The following is a 16,413-nucleotide window of genomic DNA, read 5'->3' on the forward strand; positions in this document are numbered from 1 at the left end:
GCCAGGACACTTCTATGGGCTAGGCTTGTAAAGGCTCCAGGGCCATTAGTCTAGTACACACATATGGACCAAACAGGATAGCATCCTGAACAGAAAGAGACTAGTAAATACACTTCCGTAACTGATCATCGGACTAAGACTGCCAAAGCAAAAAAATTGCACGATTCTTGACCGGCAGGAATTCTTTATTTAACTGCTATAGATACCAGCATTTCTGGCTTGGGAGTCCCTGAAGCAAAGAACCAATCTTTAGGACAATACCATCAGTTTTCCTAGAAACAGGATTCACACTAGGAAGAGATTACAAAAGTAGTAGTCTTCTGCGCTTCCTCTTGCACCATTATCTCCTTGAACAGACGCTCCCAAAGGAAGAAAGTGCACTATAAGATGCAGCTAACCAGAACCAGTGGGAAACATTGGTCCTTCTGTCAAAAGGCATGGCAGCAAGAAACCAGGCTCACTGGGTAATGGTGGTTAGAAAATAACCCCAGCATAGGGGGGCTCAAGCCCTCACTAACAGAGGACAAAGTCAGCAGCTGCAGAAACCAGAGGTTAGCTGAATATTGCACTTTTTTTTTTTTGGAGGCTAAGCTATGACCTGCTATTCAAGGATGTCCATCCTTGCCACAACATTTTGAGCTACATCCAAAGTTGAACAGTGAAACCCTCTATCTGGTCTACCTGTGAGGAAGTCACAGTGGTCTTCTACCTTTTAAGTTGTTGAGAGCTAACTACCTGTGGCACTGTTGTGTGTCAGCATCTGCTAGTCAGTGGAAAATGATAGCCCCTTTCCTATAAAAGCAATACCAGTGAGGGTCTTAGGTGTAGTATCAGTATCACCAATGCATTACAAGGTAAGTGAATGCCAAGAATGTAAACAGAAAAACAGAATCGAACTAAGTCCCTGGAAAGAAGATGAAGCGGGGTAGGAGACAGGTTACATCTTTAGATATTTTATTGGTGGTATTAAAAAAAAAAAAAAAAAAAAAAAAAAAAGTAAGCCATTTACCTGTAAACTGAACTGACCTTGTAAACAAGAGAAAGTTAAAAATACCCCTTTTAAAAGCGAAAGCTTGAAAAGGGGCAAAATTATTCAACTATATGGAGTATAACAATCCCCATTTTTGGATTACAACATTCACTGATTTACCTGAAAAGTTTAATTTTTAGTTTAGACATATTGAACTCTGCGGCAAAGCACATTATCTTGCATTAGTAAACATTTCCCTCAAAATAAAAATGTAAACTCCAACAGTCAAAAAGCATAATGAACCTGCTAACAGATGCCACAGCACAATTTATACAGTAGCTTCTAAGCAGCACTGTAAAAGAAATTCCTTAAATTTCTGATGAACAAACCTTCTCTTTCAAACGCTCAAGTTTTGCAGCAAGTTGTGCTTCCCTGTTTTCCTTATTTGCTTCCATTTTGTGCGTCAGTTTTTCTTCTGCCATTTTACTGAAGTTATCATTTTCTTTTACTGCTTTTTCATGCACCACCTTTTCATGTTCCCGTTTTTCAGCCAAGTGCTTCAGGACTTCTGCTTCCTGAGACTGAAATATAAAATTGCCCGAGACTATAAACACACATTTTATACTGAAAACACCACTTGGTAGCAATCTATACAAGCAGCATGCACAAAACATGTAAATCTTAAGATGCATGCAGACTGACCACCAAAACCAGGCAGAGAATTTCCTAGATGTATAACAACAAAGGGCCATCAGTGAGACATGCAGGACAAGGAAAAAAAAAACTTTTTACTACATTAAACAACATAAAAAAAAAAAAAAGAGTTCTGTTTTACCATAATGTTCCATATGGGTTTGTCGATCTATTCTTGACTTTTGGGACACGGACCTCAGCTACTTTAGATCCTGGATGGCCCTTACGGAAGGATATTCCTGAGAACCACAGAACCAAAGGAGGCTTCCACTGGAGACCAAATCCAGTTTGTAATGAGTAAAGGTATGTGGAGTAGTTTACATTGCTGCTGCGCACATTTCACTCTTGGAAGCCTTAGAATGGAAAACAGCTGAAGTAGCCATAGATCTGGTGGAATGCACCTTAAGTAAATACAATCTCTTAACCATTTTGACAAGGTAACATTAAGAGACAGATTTTCCTAAAGTTGCGCCAGAAAAGGAAACAAACTACGGTTCCGATTTCCTAAATTCTTTAGTTCTGTTGAGGTAGAAACGTGATTGTCTGTGAACATCCAACTAGTGTAAGCAATATTCTCCTTTTGTGGGAAAGACAGGTAACTCTATGGCTTGATTAATGTTTGGACTCAAGACTACCTTTGGATTAGTTCTGACAGCAACGCTATCCTTATGTAAAATTAAGTAAGGCGGTTTTGAACACAATGCCTGCAATTCAGGCACTTGTCTTACAGAAGTTACAGCTATATGGAGAAGCGTTTTCCACGAAAGGAACTTTAAGTCACATGTAGCCGCTGGTTCAAAGGAGGCAAGTACCAGTGATTGTAGAACAGTCAGGTTCCATGGGGGTAGAGAGTCTTTAAATGGAGGCTTTAATCAAATAGTTCCCTTGAGGAAGACCTTGACCTTACATTGTTTGTGAAATTAAAGGTAGGTTTCCAAAGCCATTATGAAAATCTGAGATGGTAGCTAGATGACCTTAACAGTTGAAAAGGAAGCTCCTTTAGCAAAAAGGATGGCCAGAAATTCTAAAACTTTTCACCGGAGCTGAAAAAGGGTCAATACCGTTATCACTAGCCCAGACTGAAAATTAGAGTTTAATGGTGGATGGTTTGTGTGATGCCAGCAAAAAGTACAGTTGTGTACACTTACATAAATGTAGATGTTAGAGTGTATTCACTGTTGCAGTCATTACATTTGGGTTATCCTGCTGGCAGGTTGCCCTTAGAAGGCCTGAATTCCAAAGTCTTTGGTCCCGCGTCGGTTACTGTCACCTCTTCCCTGACGTCAGGTCGTCAGGGGTATAAAAGATGCAGCAGACGCCATTTTATTCAGTTTTTCTTGCCCCAGATGTCAGGTGCCCCCAAAAGGGTAGGCTAAAATTACGTAAATAAAACATACATGCACCAAAATAAGCTTTACCTTCATCTATAAGCAAATACACCACCTAGGTTGTATAGATTAGAGAAGTAAAGATAAGTTCCAGCAAAAATAAGGGGGATGGCAGGTGGGTAACCTGGACTGCAACAGTGAATACACTAGAACATCTATATTTACGGTAAGTGTACACAACTGTATTATGTTCTTCGTGTTTCATTGTTGCAGTCATTACATTTGGGTTGAATCCCAAAACTATGGTTGGGGGGCTGGAGCTAAACAGCGTTAAGAGCGGCTATGAGGCCTTGCAGAACTGCAGTGGCAAAGCCTGCCCTGGATTTAGAGTAAAGAGGCAGATTGTAATGTCTTGTAAAGGTATGCACTGAATTCCAAGTAGCAGCCTCTAAAATGTCTTTGGTTGGAACTCCCCTGAGAAAGGCTGCAGAAGTGGCTGCAGCTCTGGTTGAATGTGGCCTAATGCCCTTAGGCACTGGTTTGCCATGCTGTGAGTAGTAGAAATGAATGCAGTGACCTATCCACTTTGAAATAGTCTGCTTGGAGATAGCCTTTCCTTGTGATGCTGTGGCATATGCCACTAGTAATTGTTCTGTCTTTCTGAAAACTTTAGTTTTGTCCAGGTAGAATCTAAGTTGTCTGTGTACGTCCAAAGAATGCAGAATTTTCTCCCCCTTGTTCTGTGGATTTGGATAAAAAGTTGGCAAATGAATTGTTTGGTTAAGGGCTACACTGGATACCACCTTAGGCATAAATGTAGGGTTTGTTCTCAGAGACCCTGTCTGGATAAAAAAAATGATAAAAGGGTTCCACAGCCATGACAGCCTGTAGCTCTGAAACTCGTCTTGCAGAAGTTATTGCTAGGAGCAGAGCTGTTTTCCAAGATAAGAACTTTATATCTGCAGTAGCAGCTGGCTGAAAAGGAGGTAAGGTGAGTTTTTCCAAGACATAATTGAGATCCCATGCAGGTATTTGCGTTCTCCTTGGAGGCCTTAAGTTTTTGGCTCCTCCGAGGTACTTGGAGACCTTAAGTTTTTGGCTCCTCCGAGGTACTGCCTTAATAAAGGATAAGAAAAGAGTGGTGGTTCTGTATTGTAATAAGCCGAAATGGCAGAGGCATGGATTTTAACTGATGAAAAAAGATAAGCCTTTGTCCAGCATCTCAGTTAAGTATTGCAAAATCTGAGGAATATTTGGGACAGCTGCATCAGTTCCTTGAGCTTGGTTCCAAGCGCAAAATCTCTTCCATTTCCCAGCATAGGATTTTCTAGTACTAGGCCTTCTGGCTTCTAAAATGACATCCATCACAGCTTTGCTGAGAGGTGTGGTTTGTATGGCTACATTATCCGCCATGCTGCCAGGTTTAAGGTCCTGAGTTGGCTGTGCAGACTGTTTTGCTGGGACAGTAGATGAGGTATTTGAGGTAAGGTCCAGGCTGGGCATTGGGACAAGTTCCTTAAGATCAGATACCAGTACTGGCATGGCCAGTCTGGGGCAATCAGAATAGTTTTTGGTTTCTCCTGCCTGTCCTTTAGGAGTACCGAGAGGCAGTGGAGGAAAGGCATATACTGATAGATTTGTCCAGTTGAAAGATAAGGCGTCCACTTTCCAAGCTTGTCTGTGATCAGTCCTTGTGCAGTATCTTTTTAGTTGATTGTTCTGAGAGGAGGCAAATAGATCTATGTCCGGGCATCCCCATTTCTTTGTTATCATGCTGAAGACTTGTGGATCCAGGTGCCACTCGTGGGGATCCATGAGGTTTCTGCTTAGTTCGTCTGCCAGAGTATTTTCCTTTCCTGGCAGGAATTGTGCCTGCAGATGAACTTGGTAAGTCAATGCTGTGTCCCATAAAGCCATGGCTTGTCTGCACAGGGGATAAGAATGAGTGCCCCCCTGCTTGTTTATGTACCACATGACCGTGGTGTTGTCTGTCTTTATCAGTAGTTGCCCCGGATGAAGTAGGTCCTTGAAGGCTGTCAGGGCATTTTGAACAGCTAGCATCTCTTTTTGATTGATATGTAGATGCTTTTGGTTTGTGGACCAGGTGCCCTGAATGCCTCTTCCTGCCATGTGCGCCCCCCAGGCATAATATGAAGCATCCGTCGTTAGGCTCTGCCTGGCTGGGGGTATTGAGAATGGCTGTCCCTTGTTTTGGTGACAAGCCTTTGTCCGCCATCGAAACTCCTGTTGCAGGCAGGGAATTAGAGTAATCATTGTTTCCAGACTGTGGCAATGTGTCCAGACACTTTTTAGGTACTATTGAATTTTCCTCATATACAGTCTTGCATATGGAATTAGTAAGATGCAGAATGCCATGAAGCCCAAAGCCTGCAGAATTATTCTTGCAGATAACTGGGCCTTTGTTGCCATTTCCTTGAAATAGGTAGTCAGTCAGTTGCCTTTGTTCGTCTCGAGTGAGATAAGCCATCTGGGCAGTTGTATTTAAGCTTGCACCCAGGAATATTATCTCTTGAGATAATACTAGTTTTGATTTCTTTTTGTTGACTGTGTACCCTAGGCATGTTGTCTTATCGCAAACGTCAGATGTTGTATGCTTGTATGAGGCAGTCGTCCAAGTAAGGATAGATATTTGTATTCCTCTGTCTGCAGTAAGCAATTACTGGTGCCAGGCACTTTGTGAAGACCCTGGGCCCAGTAGATAAGCCAAAGGGCAGTGCAGAGAATTGGTAATGCTTTGAGCCAGCCTTGAATCTGAGGTATCTTCTGCATGATTGTCTGATTAAGACATGCAGGTATGCCTCTTTTAGGTCTAAAGTCACAAGCCAAGCCTTGCTGCCCAGCATGGGCAGAAGCTGCTGTAAGGTCAACATCTTGAATTTTGGTATATCCAGGAAAGTGTTTAGAATAGATAGGTCCAGTACTGTTCTCCATGCTTTGTCCTTTCTGGGTACCAAGAACAGTCTTGAGTAAAATCCTTGTCCCTGCTCTTGCTGTGGCACTTGTTGAATAGCCCTCATGTCCACGAGAGCTGCGACTTGTTTTTGAGCCTCTGCCCATTGATTTTTTGGCAGGTCTGGCCAACTGTTTGCCCTTGGCAGGGTAAGGAAATGAAACTTGTAGCCTTCTGACACTATGTCTAGAACCCATTTGTCCTGGGTTATAATGTGCCAATTTTGAGAAAAAAGTGCTAGTTTCCCCCCTAAGGGTGCTGCCAGAAGATAAGTGCTTGGTGCAGGCAGGAGGAAGTCATTGGGACCGTTTCCTTAGTTCTGCTTTGTCTTCTCCACCTTTGGAGATAGAAGCACTCCACTGCTTAGACCTGTAGGATCCTTGCGGCTGTGATCTGCCTCTAGGGCGTCTGGATCTGCCCCTTTGAGGTCCGTCTGAGACTGGAAAGGACTAATTCTTTGTCGGCCAGTGTCTGCTAAATCTAGCTGGCTGTACCTGTAAGAAATACTTGACCGTTTGCATAACTTTAGCTTTGCCCTCCATTTTCTTTAACACCTCTTCTGCCTTAACACCAAACAAAGTATCATGTTGTAAAGGAGCATCTAATAATTTTGCTTTAACATGGTCAAGCAGATTTTGTTCCTTTAACCAAGCATACCTCCTAATGACAGAACCCAAACAGCGGCCCTGCAGGAGGCCTCCAGAGAATCAAACCCACATTGCAAAGTATGCTTTCCAACTTGTTCAGCTGCATGCAATCAATCCTGCATTTGTTTTCTGCACTTTCAGAATTTACCATAATTTTCTGTTTAAGCAGTGTCATGATATATTGCTGATATTTGAGCATATGAAACTGGCAATTTAAGGCCCTTACAGCCAAAGTAGCAGATGTGTAAATCATTTTCCCCCATCTATCCAGTGCCCTAGAATCCCTGTCAGAGGGGCTAGGGTTTTTTGCAGTAGAAGCCTTGACCCCTTTTGGACCCTGAGAAATAGTTTCTGGGTCTGCAGTAGGGGTTTTGAAAAGGAATTTATGAGAGTCAGGGACCCTGTAGTATCTGTCCGGCTTAACAGGAGCTGGAGGTAAAGAGTCAGGGATCAGACTAGACTCCGAGAACACATCATCTACAATGTCCAACACAGGCGGAATAGCTAGAGGCCTGCGTTGAGGTAGCAAAATAAGTCTCGGAGCCTTTTCTTAGATTCTGAAAAATCTTGGCTCTCCCAGTGGAAGTGCTCACTCATGGTATGCAAGGCTTCCCCAAAAGAGTAATCCTCAGGAGAAGCTGAAGGAATTGATTCTTCAGCATCACAATCCTCATGGGGGAGAAGAGAACATTCCTGATCAGAAGAGGAATCAGAAGAAATGGAAACCTGATCTGAAGATTCATAGTCAGTCTCTTGCCTAGGCCTCTTATCAGGAGGGGGATGGGAACCCCTGATCAAGGTAATTAAGTCTTCGGCCATTTTGAGTATCTGTTTTTTGGGCATGGAGGCCTGTCCTTGTGGCTGGTGAACTTGTTTGCCTTTAAAGGTGTTTTAGTCTTTGAAATCGGTTTAATATACAATTGTTTAGGTCTGAATACACCCTCAGAAGCTGATGCCTGCTCAGCGGCTCCGGACCCATCTGAGGGAATAATCTCCGAGGCTCCAATACCTAGAATTTCCAGCGGCCTGGCCTACTCCATGTGAGAACCGGCGACTTGCTTAGGAGAAGCTTCGTCATCGGGTTTGGACCTCAGTTGCTGGTCTTTTTCTTTGTGAACTCCGGTAGTTGGATGGCTATCCGACGACATTGTATAATTAAATCTTCGCCCAAAATAACTTAATGCAAAATCATACCGACGCTTAATAGTGTGTTGGTTAAATCTAGCATAAAACCAACAACTAATGTCGTGGTCAGGGCCTAGGCAAGGAATACAGCAAGAATGAAAGTCCTTATGAGGTATTTGCTTCCCACAAGAAATACAATTATTAACTTTTTCTGACATCGGTCTAAAGGAAGAAAAAAAGTTTCCCCAACAGAGTTCTAATGAGGACTTCGGATCTGAAACTCGAACATGAAAATCTCAGGAGTCGGCCGACCGGCACTTGCGAACTGCTTCTGCTTCGGGCACTGCGCGGCAAAAAAGACTGAATAAAATGGCGTCAGTTGCATCTTTAATTACCCTGACGTCAGGGAAGAGGCGACAGCAACCGACGCAGGACCCAAGGGCAACCTGCCAGCAGGATAACTCAAGTGTAATGACTGCAACAGTGAAAACGAAGAACATCTGGTCAAATCTGGGATGGTGCATCATTACGCCTGGCGACTAATGGAATTGGTGACCGGGGTTCCACATCTGAAGTCAACTCCTCATTGGTCCGATCAGACCATAAGCTAATCACCCTTGATATCCACATCCCGTCCCCACCCCCCATTAAGGAAACCACGGTAAAAAATTTCTCCAAAGCCAGCTTCATGCTTCTTAAGACAGAAGTGGTGAACTTCATGATACCCGTGCAGATGGACAATACAGTTACAACTGCTGAATCCTACACAAATGCACTCTATAAAAACTTACATGAGTGCATGGATCGTGCTATCCCAAACAGAGCAAAGACGCTATCCTCCAAAAAAAGGAAGCCAATCTGGTGGTTCCCTGCCATAAACAAACTGTACAACAGAAGGAAGAAACTGTTGCAAGAGAGTAAAATCCCATGAGTGGAGGAGCTCCCTGGAAGCCTCAGTAAGAAGCTGAGATCCCTTATAAGATCCTCCAAAGCTAGCTACAAAAACTTTTAGTTATGTACTTACCATAACTTTAGATGTTTGGGATCCATCTCGCCTACATTCTGTACTGATGGGCTCGGAGCGGATCCCTCAGCTCCGACTCGGCACGTTATGCTATAGAGCGAGGCCTCTTATTGGCTGAGCTATTTCTTATCCCAGGATGCACCACCACTAATCCCCCAGATCTTGTTTGTCCGCATTCATGCACACATGTATAACTTGTTTATATAACATTGTTAGATGTTTCAAGATGAAACAACAGAATTCGGACCTTCTGATATCCTCTGATCTCCAAGGAAGGGGGAAGGAGGGTGGGTTATTAGGAATGGCGAGATGGATCCCAAACATCTAAAGTTATGGTAAGTACATAACTAAAAGATGTTATGTGATCTATCTCGCCTACATTCTGTACTGATGGGACAGCGTCCCTAGCACCTAAATCCTGGGTGGCTCATTGGAAAACACTCCTGAGCACTGTGGAACCAAATGAAGCTCGTCCTCTAGATGCCACATCCAATTTGTAGTGGGAAATGAAAGTGTGCGGGAAGACCATGTAGCCGCAGCACAAATGTCACTAATGGCAAGCTTAGAATGAAATGCTATCGAAGTAGCCATAGCCCTTGTACAATGAGCTTTGACAGAGGTGGTAAGCTCTTTGTTAGAATAAGAATAAGCTTGAGTAATACAGTCCCTGATCCATTTGGCAATAGTGACCTTTGTGACAGCTTTGCCCAATTTATTGTCTGCAAAGGATACAAACAACTGATCTGTTTTCCTTGTTTGTTTGGTCCTGTCTAAATAAAAACACAACTGCCTGTGGACATCTAATGTGTGGAATATGAATTCCGCTTTGTTGGAATATTTTGGAAAAAAAACTGGAAGTTCTAACGATTGTTGTAGGCAGAAACTAGAACAAACTTTAGGGACAAATGAAGGATTTGGCCTGAGAGATACTCTGTCTTTGTGAAAAACCAAATACGGGGGCTTTACAGACAAAGCTTGAAGCTCTGAAACTCTTCTGGCAGAAGTAATCGCCACCAGAAAGGCAGTCTTCCACGATAGAAATTTTAGATCACATGTAGCTGCCGGTTCGAAGGGGGATGAAGTTAAGGCGCGTAACACCACATCGAGATCCCATGGAGGAGCAGGATGAGAAATCGGAGGTCTTAAAAGCACAGCACCTTTCAAGAAGGTCTTACACAATCTGTTGCTCATTAAAGGTGGGTTTATCGATTCGTGAAAATTAGAAATCGCTGCCAATTGAACCTTGATGGTAGAGACTGAAGAGCCTTGATTGAAAAGAGAAGTTAAAATTTTAGCACTTCTGCCACGGAATAGTGATGGGATCCAGGCCCGGAGTTGAGCCCAAATAGCAAATCTTTTCCATTTGCTAGAATACAGTTTCTTTGTAGCAGACTTATGGGCCGAAGATAATGTGTACAACCTCTGGATCCAATGTATGACTCCTGACTATAGTCGGAAGAGGAGGAGCCAAGCCGTCAATTTTAAGGTGTGCAGGGACTGGTGGAATAGTCCCGACTGATGAACCAAAAGGTCTGGGATCTGATCCAGGAACCATGGACCTTCCAGAGTATATTTCCGAAGATAGGGAAACCATACTTGACGAGGCCAGTAAGGAGCAATTAAGATCATTTTGCTCCCCAAGAGAGATGCCTTTTGGATCACCCTGGGAAGGAGAGGAACTGGAGGGAAGGCATAAAGCAAGCCGGTGGGCCAAGGATGGGCTAGTGCGTTCATGGGGCTCTTCCCCGGAGCCGGGGTTAGGGAGAAGAATTTTTTGCACTTCGCATTTAGTGGAGTCGCAAAGAGGTCGCAACACGGAACTCCCCATCTGCTGAAAATCTGACTTGCAACTGTCATGTTCAAAGACCATTCGTGAGGAGAGAGGATGGTTCTGCTCAGTCTGTCGGCTATCACATTGGACTTGCCCGGGATAGGAGTAGCCACTAGAAAGCGTTTGGTGGAGACTGCCCATTCCCAGACTCTCATGGCCTCTCTGCAAAGAGGATAGGATCTGGTCCCTCCCTGTTTGTTCAGGTACCAGACAACTGACATGTTGTCTGAGTGAACGGCAATTACGCCCTGAGGAAGGTAATCGTGAAGGGCTTGGAGGGACAGAAGCACCGCCCTCATTTCTAGGATGTTGATATGAAGTAGGGTCTCTTCTGGGTGCCATTTGCCTTGGACTGACCTGCCCAGGGAATGCCCCCCCACCCCATCTGGAAGGCGTCCGTGGTCAAAGTGGCCGCAGGAGGAGGTGGAACAAAGGGTCGTCAATGATCCAAACTGGTGGGCACTAGCCACCAGCGAAGGTCCCGTTTGCATGTTTCCGTGATCCATATGAGGTGACTGAGAGGGAGTTCCTGAAAGGACCACTGAGCTGAAAGAAGCCACTGGAGAATTCTCATGTGCAACCTTGCCAAGGGGACTAGAAGAACCGTGGCGGACATGGATCCCAATAGCTGCAGGACCACCCTGGCTGGGGCTTTGGACCTGGGAAGTAAGGCTCGAACTAGAGTCTGTATGGTTTGTATTCTGTCTGTAGGTAGATAGACCCGCATTTGGTTTGAGTCCATCTCTACCCCTATGAATCTTATTCGTTGAGATGGCAGCAACACAGACTTTGGCCAATAGAAGGTGATTCCAAGGGAATTGCCCAGTGATATAGTGGCTTGTAGGCTCCGCAGTAGTAGATGCTTGGAGGTGGCAGTTAGGAGCCAGTCGTCTAGATACGGAAACACCTGGAATCCTAGACTTCTCAGGTGAGCAGTCACGACTGCCAAGCACTTGGTGAACATCCTGGGGGCTGTGGTGAGACCAAAGGGCAGCGCGCGGAACTGAAAATGACTGCCTCCTAGGCTGAAGCGCAGATGTCTCCTGGACGCTTGATGTACCATGATATGGTAATAAGCGTCCTTGAGATCTATGGAGCACATCCAAACACCTTTCTCCAGCAATGGGAGAATGGTTTGTAGGGTGACCATTCGGAACTTGGACTTTCTGACTGAGCGGTTTAGGATGCTGAGGTCCAAAATGGGCCTCAAGTCCCCGGTCTTTTTTGGCACCAAAAAGAATCTCGAGTAAGTCCCTAATCTGATCTGGTCTGCGGGGACCGGTTGGATGACTCCTTTTTGCAGCAGCTTTGAAACTTCTGAGGCTGCAGTAATCCCGTTGACTGGGTGGCGGGTCCGGGATTTTTTTGGCCTGAGGTGGGGAGTGAGAGAAAGGGATGGTGTAACCTCCGGCGATAATTCGAAGCACCCATCGGTCCTGAGTGATACCTTCCCAGGCTTTCAGGTGCTTCGAAAAATGACCCCCGACTGGCTCCGGAGCTGCACAGTCGGGCAATCCCTCAGGGACTGTGAAAGGCTGAAGAGCCACGAAAGGACTCGTGGTCTCCAGTGTTGCGAGGGCTTCTGCCGCCTCTGGGACGGCGCCTTCCAGAAGAATTTCCCCCTCCCCTGCCTCTGGAAGGGGGATCATCTTGCTGAGAGGGGTAAGGCTTCCGAGATCTACGGAACCACATTTTCCCTCCCCTTTTAGCCTTGGGATAAGGCCGAAAGGGAGTGGAAAATCGTGCCCCTACGGCAGTCAGAGTCTTACCCTCCTGTTCGCAGCGGGTCAGTGTGTCCTTTACCTTGGGTCCAAACAGGGAGGACCCATCAAAGGGGGCGTCGGCAAAGGAAGACTTAAAGGCCTCCGCGAAATGACACAGGCGGAGCCAGGCTTGTCTTCGTAGAGCAATGCCTGTACCCGCCGCTCTACTCGCCCCTTCGGGCGCATAAGAAATGAGCCTCATGGACCAGTTTGAAATGGATGACAATGTAGCCAGCTGAGAGCCAACCGTCTGGGCCGGCTCCTCAGGCAGGTTACCCAAGAGGGTATCGGAAAACTCTTTAATCAGATCCCTCTGAAATCTAGTAAAGTGCGTAAGGTAGTTCAAGGACCTTAATGTAAAGGCCGCTGAACTTAGGGTGTGCTTTCCGTACCGATCCATGCTCCTAGACTCCTTATTAGGAGGATGGACGGACGTCGAAGCCTCTGCTACGTATTGCTGGGTAGCAGATGCCACCACCAAAGCATCTACAGCCACACCTTTGGTTAGAAATTCTTTTTCAGGGGGTGCAGAGAGGAACTTATTCGGATGAGCAGGCACCGGTTCCACAGAGTCTGGGTGTTCCCACGCCCTTTGACAGATCAAGTCCAAGAGCTCGTCGAAGGGCGGAGACACCCAGGAGGCGGAGGGCTGAGCCCAGAAGGCCTTAAGGAACACTGATTCATCAGCAGAAGGGGGTTTGGACTGCCAGCCACCTCGTTGTTTAAGGGCTTCCAGGATGTCTGCAAAGGAGACATCATCCGAGGACGACTTAGGGGACCCCTCTGCATCATCGAGATCAGTGTCTGATGTAAGAGACTCATCAGGGGAGTCAACGTGCTTCCTCTTGCACGATCTTTTCCTGTGGGGTTCTTCCGAAGAGGCTTCAGAAGGACCTCCAGGAGGGGGGGAAACCCCAGTGGGGGCAACCTCAGGCCCCGGGGCTCCGCTGTCTAAGGACAGGGGGACTGTCAAAGACCCAGTCTCGGTATGCAGGGAAGGAGCTGGGGAGACCGTGGAGGTAGCCAAAGAAGATTTGGCTAACGCACTCCTCATAGCCCTGAAGGCGGGACCACCAGAATCCTGGGAGGGTCCCACCTCCGTGGCCACGACAGTAGACTGCACTCCCGCCGCCGACGCACCAAGAGGGAGACTTGGGACAGAAAACATCAATCCCGAAGCATCCCCCCGGGGCCGACGGAAGAAGTCCGTGTACTGAACTCCGACCCAAGAGCCGGAGTTGGAGTAAGGGTCGGGCCCGACCCTAAAACCTCCACCGGTTCCACCAGCACCAACGGTGCAGAGGCTGTTGGAGGAGGAACCATAGAAGGAAGATGGACCATCGGCTCCGAAGCCGAACGGGCTGGAGCCGAAACTAGCTTTTGGAACACCGGAGACTGGAAAAGTCTTAGGAGCACCCTGTCGATGTCCGAATCAGACATCTTGGATGATCTGGAGGATACCGATCGGGCCCGAACCGATTTCTCCATCGGCTCCAAAGGGCTAGGGGACCGGCTCCGAATGGATTCTACCACTATCGGCTCCGAGAGAGATCTCAAGGCAATTTCCCTCGGTGCTGATAAGGACTTCGGCTCCGAAGGGGAAGAGTCTGAGCCGGTAACCCTCATTGGCTCCAATATCAGTGGAGCCGATGAAGGTGACCCGCCTCTCGATGCCCCAGTCCTCGGCTCCGAAACCAGAGGGGTCGAGGCTGGAGGCATCGAGGCAGACCGTTCCTCCCTCGGCTCCGAAGTCCGTGGAGCCGATGGAGAAGTCTGCTTAGGTTTTTTGGCAGTCAGTTCCGACAGACTGGTCGGAGCCGACGCTTTCTTCTTTTTTGAAGGAGAGGGAGACGAAGATAAAGCCTCCTCGAAGGATGGCTTGATTAACCCCTTAAGGATTAATTTGTTTTTCCTCTCTTGGAGGACCCTTGATGAGAAGGCGTGACACACGCTACATGATTCTTGTAGGTGCTTGGCGCCTAAACAGTAAACGCACGAGGAGTGGTCGTCCGTTATGGACATCTTAAAACCACACCTCGTGCATTTTTTAAACCCGGAGGGTTTATGTTCTTTGGACATGACTAAATTAGAAAAAAACACACCCGTCTAAAGAGAAACACCAAAACTTAATGTTTAGAACAGAAAATAAAGTTTTTTTTTTTTTTTTTTTTACACAATACAGATGTACAAAAAAAAATTCCACACAGAAATAAATAGAGAGAGTCAAGACCCTCTAACTTAAATGGGTACTTGACCCACAAATAAAACACTAAGATAGCAAAGGCAACAGGGGAAGGCCCCCCTAACTAAAACGGGAAACCTTCCCTTGACGAAAAACACAAATTCCTCAACAGAACTGTTCAATACACACTCAAATCACAACAATAGCGGTTAAAACAGCTTTTGGGTTCAAAGCAAGCAAATTCCTGACAGGAAAAGCCTAAATAAATTAGTACTTAGCCCAGCCAAGTTGAGACCACGTCTAAGCTTGTAAGCGGCAAACGAGATCTGGGGGATTAGTGGTGGTGCATCCTGGGATAAGAAATAGCTCAGCCAATAAGAGGCCTCGCTCTATAGCATAGCGTGCCGAGTCGGAGCCGAGGGATCGGCTCCGAGCCCATCAGTACAGAATGTAGGCGAGATAGGATCACATAACATCAAAATAGTCACTAATTCTAAGGACAACCACAAAGCATCCTATAGCTATGTCAAGAATCTTGATGGCAACACCCAGATCTGCTCTGAGTTGCAGCACAACGGTACGAAAATTACAGAACCAACTGATATTGCCAACATCCTGGCAGATAGGTTCAGTGCTAATGTTACCCCCCACCCCCTCTAAAGGGCCCATATCTATACAGGAAGAATGCAGAGTCCCTGTAATCACAACTACGCAGATTAAAGCTGCACTCTCTAAAGCCAAAAACACAGCATCCATGGGACTGGACAACATCCCAGGCTGCGTTTTACACAAACTTCAGAACAAACTCCCCACTTAAGCACCTCGCTCAATAGCAGCCTCCCATCAGGCTTTGTGCCCACTGAATGGCGCACAGCAACAGTTATCCCACTTCACATAGGGGGACCCACCACTAGCCACCACTAATCCCAGGAACTATCGACCTATTAGCCTGACGAGCCTGGTCTGCAAGGCCATGGAACGTATCATCATGGAACTCATAAACAAAGACATTGGTAACCTCCAAACTCTGGATCCCACCCAGTTCATGTTTGTGAAAGGCAGATCATGCCTCCTGAACCTGATCGACTTCTTTGAGGCAGTCACCAAAGCAATAGATGAGGGTAAGGTGGTTCTCACAGCCTATCTTGACCTCGCCAAGGCTTTTCACACCATCCCCCATTCTGGAATTATAGCTAAACTCACTAAACTAGGTATAAATCCCTACGTCACAAGATGGGTTGCCAACTGGCTCACTGACAGAACCCACACTGTAAAAGTTGCAGACTCCAAATCTGACCTCAAACCAGTGACAAGTGGAGTACCACAAGGTTCCGTCCTGGGACCTCTCCTGTTTGGTATCTACTTCTCTGAAGTACATGCTAACACAGAAGGCCTCTGGCTAACGAAGTTCGCAGATGACTGCAAACTAGGAGCCAGTCAAGTCCCCAAATGATCTGGACATCCTACAGAAAGGCCTTGCTAAGACAGATGCCTGGTGTCAGAGCCATGGCCTTAAGCTCAATGCCAAAAAGTGCAGCGTCATCCCATTTGGTAAAAACTCTGTACCCATGAACTACCACATAGGTAGCAATCTACTTAACACCGAATGTGTGATAAGAGACCTTGGGACCCAGGTGGACAGTAGTCTCTCCTTTGATAGTCACATTGCCACAGTAGTCAGGAAGTCCTTCTACGTGGCACACCTCATCATAAAGGGGTTCTCATCCGGGGGGGGGGGGGGGCATTGTTCCCCTCTACTTGACACTCATTAGACCCATTATAGAGTACAACGCCCCTTTTGGAATGTACCTTACAAGACATCTGCAGCAGCTGGAAAGGCCACAGAAGTACCTCACAAAGATGATTACTGGCCTCAAAC

At 46.2% G+C, this 16,413-nt stretch overlaps 1 protein-coding gene across 1 annotated transcript in view; it reads right to left on the reverse strand.

Moving 5' to 3' along the window:
- STMN1 (stathmin 1) overlaps positions 1 to 16,413 on the reverse strand; it is a 256,875-nt gene that overhangs the window by 83,103 nt on the left and 157,359 nt on the right. The window contains exon 4 of the mRNA XM_044060049.1: positions 1,360 to 1,551. Within this exon, the coding sequence (XP_043915984.1) occupies positions 1,360 to 1,551 (192 nt within the window). The remainder of the gene's footprint in view (positions 1 to 1,359; positions 1,552 to 16,413) is intronic.

The sequence above is a fragment of the Protopterus annectens genome, chromosome 1.part2, assembly GCF_019279795.1.
Source record: "Protopterus annectens isolate FY-2018-M chromosome 1.part2, PAN1.0, whole genome shotgun sequence".
In the NCBI taxonomy this organism is placed as follows: domain Eukaryota; kingdom Metazoa; phylum Chordata; order Ceratodontiformes; family Protopteridae; genus Protopterus; species Protopterus annectens.